The 8,302-nt window shown below is 38.0% G+C and overlaps 1 protein-coding gene across 1 annotated transcript; it reads left to right on the top strand.

Moving 5' to 3' along the window:
• Positions 1–2,096: 2,096 nt before the first annotated feature.
• Positions 2,097–7,273, top strand: ric3a (RIC3 acetylcholine receptor chaperone a). Its single transcript, XM_061710425.1, has 6 exons — positions 2,097–2,272; positions 4,065–4,279; positions 4,515–4,590; positions 4,981–5,077; positions 6,056–6,213; positions 6,342–7,273. The coding sequence occupies exons 1-6, from the start codon at positions 2,155–2,157 to the stop codon at positions 7,136–7,138; spliced, it is 1,461 nt and encodes a 486-aa protein (XP_061566409.1). The 5' UTR covers positions 2,097–2,154; the 3' UTR covers positions 7,139–7,273.
• The last annotated feature ends 1,029 nt before the right edge of the window (positions 7,274–8,302 follow it).

Raw genomic sequence — 8,302 nt, 5'->3', positions numbered from 1 at the left:
TATAATCACGAATTCCCTCCACAATCTAGGCATGCATGTTACCTTGTCATTAATCAAGAAAAGACTTCAGATTCATGTTTCAGAAGATGGAGAACAAGATGCCAAGATCGGTAAACCTGAGAAACACATGGTGGTAATTTTCAAATGGAGCTATAAAGAAATCAGCACGTGAACAAATTTGTGGATACATGAAATAAAAGTAATTTCAGATTAAAATAAAAGATGAAAGAAAGAAGGTGGTAAAAAATAGGACAAATGACTAAACTGTTCCACTCGTAATGTGGTGGTGTCTGTAAAGGTTTGGACTTTGGTTGCAGATGAAACTGGAACAGTAGTGTTTATACATTAATTTCACTCATAGTGGAATCAATAAGATGGAGATTCAGCTAAATTCATCGGAGCTCATTGGTTTTATCAGTCAGCAGGAAAACGTTACTGAACATATGGCCAAAACGGATCTTTTCACACTGAGGAGGTGGATAGTCAACTGATCAAGTCCCTCAACAGATCTCCTCTGATTGAGCTGCAGTGGGGAGACCACACAACCACTAAACAGTCAAGAATGCCGCAGCACAGTGCTGATCTATACAACTACACAGGCATTTTAGGCAGTGTCCTCCATCCCTGGTCCTTGGGGGGCCGCTGCCCCTGCACGTTTTCAGCGTTTTCTTGCTCAGACACAGCTGCCTGCACCACAATACAACAACTTTACTTGACTTTGTCTGGCCAAATACTTTTAAAGTTCACATTGTATACATTTGTTTTCCTCTAAAATGTCTCTTTTCATTTTTTTGTTATCTATACTGTGGACAGTTACATTCAAATTGACCAATAAATCTGCTACCTTATAATGAAATATAAAAATGACTTCCAGAGAAATAAAACTTTAAAAATAATTTCTTAGTTACCATACTCTAAAGGCACATTAGTCTAAACGGCACAGTTGCGCTATGAAGTATCCTCTTCTGAGGTGTTGCTCTGGCTTCAGGCCATACCTTTTTACCTGAGCTTGCACTGCCATCTGCTGCTATTTAGTTTAAAATACACCACTCAAGGTTCACACACTAGATGGGTTGATAAAGCATAATGCTGCATGCCGGTGGCCATCATAAATACCTAATATTTCAGTGTTCTATATTCAAAGCGTTTGGAGAATATAGTAAAGGAATCATGAAGATAAAATAAAACTAGCAGACGTTATACTATACCAGTGTGTCTCAACCTGGAGACCACCTGCCCTGCCTTCTAAGCTCCAGCACAACTGTTCAAATAATGGGATCTTCATTGGCTTTCTGCAGAGCTTAATGTCAATCTGCTCATGCAGAAGAGCATATAAAGCAAGCAGGGGAGGGTTCTCCAGGGAGACAAGGGGCTTCACTTCTTAGAAATTGTTCTTAAACTTTGCCTTGCAGTCCCAACTTAAATTCATGGCACCTGCTTTTTTGATCTCCAATCATATTGTGCCAGCAAAAAAGGGAGTTTAGACAGGGAAAGGGATGGATTAACAGGTTAAACAAAGAAATAAACATTCAAGTATACAAGTTAATAGCAACTTGGCAACAATCATTATTTGGTTAAGTAACAAAGGAAAGCGCTTAACTTAGGAGGGTTTAGTTTCAGTGAAAAAGATGCAGCAGAGAAAACAAAGAATAGCCAAATATTAATACCTTGCTTGTGGCTAACTCTTTAACACCTTATGTGATAAATACTTTCATATTTTCTCATAAAGCTCCTGCAAAGCGTGGGCACATATTTAATGTGCAGAAATGACATCATCCACTCAAATATGGTCTGCTGCTTCAATCATACTTATGGTCAAAATTAAATAAGCCCCCAAATATTAGGATACACTGCTCTCTTGATCACGTCAGTCAGTTTTGAAAGATGCAGTTTCAGATCATGTGGTATCTCCTAATGTCACATGATGTGTATGTGATGCCATCTGAATTAAAAAGGAAGAATGATAACAGAAAGAGAGGACTTGATTACCTCTGTGGTGGTTTGTAGCCAATATTTCCAACTGCACACGAACGCATCTGGTTCTAATCCGCTCTAATCTGGGCAGGAACGTCACCACATGAGAGATGACATCTGTGCAAACCAGCTTAACTGTTCAAGTGAAATTATTCATAGCTGTCATTTTCTGACAACAACATGACAATAACAACTTGCCAGAAGGTTACTCTTATATCATGCTCTGTTCTCTGTGTTTCTCTTTTCCTGCCTAGGATGGTTTTACCCAGAGGGAAAAAGGAGAAGGGGCAGCCCGAGGGTAAGGCGGTTTATCAGGTCATCATCCACCCATCTCCATCCTGCTCCATCTCCCATGTCTTTTTGTTGCGTCTGCTGTTGCCAGCTGTTACTCTGTGCAGAGGTCACCAGGCCTCGAATCCCCGAGCGCTGCAGACATGATCATTAGAGCACGACAAGAAACAAGTTCACGGTTTAAAAGAAATGTATGTACAGCAAATGTGTTTTACAAGGTGTGGTCACATTCTCTAATGTAAATATATGAATATATATTTTCATATATTTTTATTCTAACATCTTATATCTCGTCTAAACTTCAGACATTTTATCCATTTCTCATTTCTTACTGATGATTTTTTTTAAGGTAACAAGCGAATAGACCATAGTACTTTTAAGTTAATCATTCAAAATGTTCTTAAAATGACTGCAGTTTCTAAATGGTATATGGCATATTTTTATGAAACTCCTTAAACAGAAGATGACTGTTTACACTTGAACATATCATGCTTGTTTTATTTCAAATACATTGTAGAGGCGAACAAAGACAAAATAATGAAAACAAAATAATAAAACTTTGGCCAAATTGTCCAAAATCTTTTTGACCTGAATGTACTTGTTGCCTCCTGCTTTCCTTTATTTAGTCTTCTAAGGTGAGAAGTATACTCAGTTTGTGTTTTTCTCCACATCCTCCATACGATGGCTCGCAGCCTTGAAAAAATTGACTGTTGTTTTTTATGTAACTGACTATGCTATTCACTTTGATTTTAATTACTGTCAAGCTCTTTGTTGTGCGCTGTTAGTCACAACAACACAGTTTACCTTCCATTTATTCTTTGATGCACTGAAAAAAGGCTGCTAATACAATAGAATATCTGCAAATCCTGAAGTTGTTTTATTTATGATTTCTGAATATTTGTCGGAGCTGGTGAAGATGCACATGAGCAGCTCTTTCACTTAAAGCTTCATTGTTAACATATGGTGTCCGTTAAAATTCTGTATCTCAAATAATGTTTAATCCAAATAAACATCAGTATACCTTCATATGTTATGTTATGAATCTTTATTTCGGCTTGTACAGAACAAGATGAAAAGGAAGAAAAAAAAAAATTATTTTGCCGAAAAGGTGTAGGCTGAAGCCGTAGCTTATAGTGCCTACCCTTTTTTCTTATGATCAGCAAAAATATGAGACATTAGCTTTTACTCAGTGAAAACAAACAATACATAAAGAAGAAAAAAAATAAGTAAGACAAAATATAAAATTGACATTTCACATCCTAGAATGTTTCTGATGATAGTATACTTTATAATTATAGTGTTTTATATTTATTTACAATATTTTCTTTAAACAATTTCTTAAACTTGACGATAGAGCGACACATTTTTAGGTTGTTATTACAACTATTCCAAATTTCTCTAGCCTTAATTGATGTACATCTCTTTTTAATATTAGTTCTTGCTGTCGTCATCTCAAACATGAGTTTCCCCCTCAGGTCATAGCGGGTTTCTTTTATCTGGAACAAGTCCTGAATGCAGTTTGGAAGCAGTTTCTGCTGGGCTTTAAAGGCAAATGAATCATCTTACATCTCCTTTTTAAAGATCTCATTTTGTATTCTATTGTGAACTGAGAGGAACTGGTGCTCGGGTGAAAGTTACTGTTTGTTTTTGGGGCTTTCATCACAAGTGAAATGAAATAAACTGAACAATTAGCAGATCTGTATACAGTGGAGAAAAATATACATTGTTATCATCTACAAGTAGATTAAACTCTGGTGTAGCAAGTGACTGACTGACTGGCTGATTGTTTTCTTCTCTAGTTGGACCGGGGTTTCACCCTTCTGTGATGCATCGGCTGGCAGTACCAGAGGACCAGGAAGGATGGGATGTGGACCCTCCTTCCCTGACACACACTGTTGAGATGATGGCAAAAATGAAAAGCATTGGAAAAGGCAAAAAATCCAACTTGATGACTCAAGTGATACCCATATACGGCTTTGGGGTCCTTCTTTACATCCTCTATATCATCTATAAGGTACATATTGCCCTGGTCTGTCTGGTACGAAATAGAATATCAGCATCGCTGAACGTTGTATTTGACGAGGAAATATTTTCATCTATACATCTATGATGTACTGCAGTAATTAAATACTGGAGGTCATTTTTGTTACAAAAGTAAATTCACTTACCATTTAAGAAATCTAACACGCGGTAGATTTAATTTAATCATAATTACTGCTGTGCTACAATAATCATGTTTATGTCCACAGCTGACGTGTAAGGGGAAGCCGAATAAATCAAGAAGCTACTTTGCAATGACAAACGCAAACATGTCAAATAGAATTCGTAAGTACCGCCAGGGATTTAATATACTTGTGACTATGTATAACTGCAGACACTTTGCCTTTTTTTATAAATTTGATAGGGTCATACAAATTTATGATACAGATTATCTGTGAAAAGGTTTTTTGAACAGATAGTAACAGATAAGTGTCCTTTGGGAAAAGAAAAGTCAAATTTAAGACTGAAGTGGTAAAATATCTTTTTGGGAAAGAAATATGGTGAAAAAAATGGTAATTTCACAGGAGCACAATGTTGCTATAGACTCCCTGTAACAAATTCTGTACATAAGTGTATCTGTTAAAACTGTCTGCGAGTAGTTATTTGTGCATATAGTGTTTTCATGGACGTGCATCACATCAAACGTGAACACAATTTCTCTTGTGAATTGTGTAGCAAACAATTATGAGCTCGCCAGGCTTCAGGAGAAACTTCTGAAAACAGAAATTATGTTGGAGAGGATTGTCTCAGAGAAGACTCGTTCTTCTTCAAGGTAAGGATTAATTTTTCCCCAGCAGCCTTTGTTTCACTCCCCGAAGCACCAAGCAGCAAAATGTCTTCAGATTGGGCTAAATCAGGTTAGCCACGGTGTGTCAGAAGCTGGAATATTTCACTTAAGTAGAAGTACTTTTACCTTATTTAAACTAGCCCTTAGGTCATATTGTATAATTATATAAATTGTTTAGAAAGTAAATTAACAGACATGTAATGTTCTTTGGACTCAATTATTCTTTTAATCACACATATTAAGTGATTTTTTTTCATCAAGTCATTCAGACGTGGAGTGCAGGGTGTTCACCACACCTTAGATTTTGGACAGTAAAAATAGTAAAAAAAAAAAAAGTAAAAAAAAAATATTGTTCCTCTTAATTGTTCTTTCTGGCAGTGAACCTGTCTGAGAACAATCTCAGCTGTCTCTGTAGTGAGTCATGGAGGGAGTTCGATGGATTCCCTTACGATGGAAAGCAGCTTTTTCAGCGACTTCCTATCTGACTGACTCAGACGTCTGCTGGTTCCAGCCCAGTGTCATTTCCAGCTTAATGAATGAGATAACTGATCTGGTGACATCACTGACACTGGTCCACCAGCAGACTATAGAAAAACTGAAGATACTGGTCTGTTGTTATGTGTTTGTAATGCTCAACAATTTCAAGCTCGTCCTCCATGAACTAAATGGGCTTGATTAGAGACCTTGGCCTCCCGTAGTCATTAAGGAATTTATGATTCCAACAGGGTCATTTCTCAGGCTTGCCCTCCGATTCCTGCCCATCTCTGATAAACCTGTATATGGTGCTTGTGTTTCAGGAACTTAAAAACAAAGACAAAGCTTCCATTGTTACATTTGGAAAGTTGATGCAATGAGAAAAACAAATTATTAACCTGGTTTTAAGTGATGTGGTAGAGCACAATTTTGATCCTGAGACTGTGCTCCTCACTTAATCATCGCTTCTACGTTTGTGCTGCTCTCTAGTGGGAAAAGGCGAAAGAGTAAAACTTCAATAACAAAGAAGGAGGAGAAGCTGCTCAGGCAACTTAGACAGATCACTCTGCTGATGCAGGACGGTCGCTTGGAGGGAGCCTCTCCAGAGATGGAGGCTGAGGAGGTCCCTTATGATGTAGACTGGGAAGGTACGTTTCAAGATATACATCTCCAAGCTCCCAATACCATTTCATAGAATTATTACACCAACATATTTTCTCCAGTGAAATAATATATATTTTATGTGGCAGCTTTTTTTTTTTTGTCATTGACACAGGTTACCCAGTGGAGACCTACCCAGAATGCCATGAGCCCTGTGCCAATCGTAGGTTTGACACCATGAGGTTGGAGGAACGCACCAGCCAGCTCACCGCTGAGGCCCTGGCAGAGAGGATGGAGCAAGAAGAAGAAGAAATCCTTGCAAGAAAACTTTCCATAGTGAAAGAGGAAGATGAGGAGGAAGAGAACAGAGAAGAAGAAGATGAAGAAGAAGATGAAGATGAAGAGGAAGAAGTGGAAGATGAAGAGGAAGACATGGAGGAAGAATTGGAAGACATAGAGGAGGTGGAGCAGAAAGTAGAAGAGGAGGGGGTAGAGGAAGAGGAGGAAGACGATGAAGAAGGGGAGATAAAGCCCTTACTGAGTCCCCCTCAGCCAGGCACTAAAAGAAAGCAGGAGAGAGTTGGTTTGGAGGTGAGCAAAGAGCTGCATCCTCTGGGTGGAGCAAAAAAGCAAATACGCTTTAGTGCTCAAAGACATGTCTTCCATTATCCTAAAGAGGATACCTTTGAAAAAGCGGAAGAGGGCGAGGAAGCCAAGGTAGAGGAAGAGGAAGAGGAGGAGGGGACAGAGGTGGAAGAGGAGGATGAACCTGATGATGATGATGATCCATTGATGGAGGCAGAGAGCCTCCTGTTTAGTTGTGAAGGCCCTTCAAACCCAGTCGAAGCAGAAGAAGATAAAGAAGAGTGCTTGTTAATGTCAGTGTCGGTGCAGGACGAAGGGCGTATCCATGCAGTGTCCACAGAAGTAGGCGTGAGTGGACTGAGGATGCGCAACAGGCGAGAGACTTAGAAGGCGTTTCTTGTTTCAAAAGTTACTTTTCAAAACATGCAGTGAACTCAGTATTTCTTATTCCTGTTCCTGTTCCTGTAACTAACTCAGTCATTGAAAGATTGAGACTTAATATAACCGTACAAATAAAGGTATATAGCATAATCCTTTTGCTGTTAATGCTTTATTTATACTCTTTCTTTACTTATAGAACTGATTTAGTTCAAGCCTTCAAGAGTTTTTTTTTTAAAGATTTTTTTGTTTCTTTCGTTTTACTTAATTTTACGTGTATTACTAAATAAAGGCCCTGCGCAGCCTTGGTTCACCCACACAGGTGCTCCCAGTTATTTCTTTTTAAGATTAATGAATGTGAGTAAAGTCAAGTTAATGGCTTTAATTTAAAGAGCTCATATGAAAATAATTATGGACTTAGTGACTCTCATTAGATTTTTCATTTAAAAATGGAAAGTCTTCACATAATGATGTTATTTGTGGACCAATGGAGTGTTTGCGGACACAATAAATTCAGTTTTTATATAATTATATAAGCAGTTTGAACCAGTTTTTTAACCATAAAACCTCACATGTTTCGCAGAAGCCCTATGCGCTCAGAACAGTAACAGGGAGGTGAGGCTTTGTTACAGAATGGAGAGTTGTTTTGTTTTCTTTTTGTTTAGTTTTTTTTTTTCCCCTGCAGTACTAGCTCCCCCTTGTGGCTCAGTATAGCTCCTCTTGGGGATTCTCAGGGAAATGTGGTCAGATTTGCACATAGAGAAAAATTATATGTTTAAAATTCATAATTTTACTAAGTACTCATCACAGTAAAAAGAACCGTCTGGGGTCCACACAACAAACTTACAGGGGGACGCTGTGATTGAGAAAGCCTTTGCACATCAATGGTACCATTAAATGAAAAGGGGCACATTATACAAAATAAATGTAAGAATAAATTCAAATAATTGCTGTGAACATATGTCGTAACAAAACCATTGACCGTATAAGAAGAACTGAACAAACTACCATGTGATCTCCCCCATAGATTTTTCTGAAGAGTGCCTCTTTTCTTCTTGTACCGCTTTCTTTTTTAGCTTGGGTGGCTTAGCTTATGTTAACTTATGATGCTAATTAATATTACTTTACATTCATTATGATCAAATCTGTCCATTCGTCCTCATTTAAAAAGTG

The sequence above is a fragment of the Cololabis saira genome, chromosome 2 (assembly GCF_033807715.1).
Source record: "Cololabis saira isolate AMF1-May2022 chromosome 2, fColSai1.1, whole genome shotgun sequence".
In the NCBI taxonomy this organism is placed as follows: Eukaryota; Metazoa; Chordata; class Actinopteri; order Beloniformes; family Belonidae; genus Cololabis; species Cololabis saira.
Note: the sequence above shows the minus strand (reverse complement) of the source record. Positions and strands in the feature narration are given on the sequence as shown.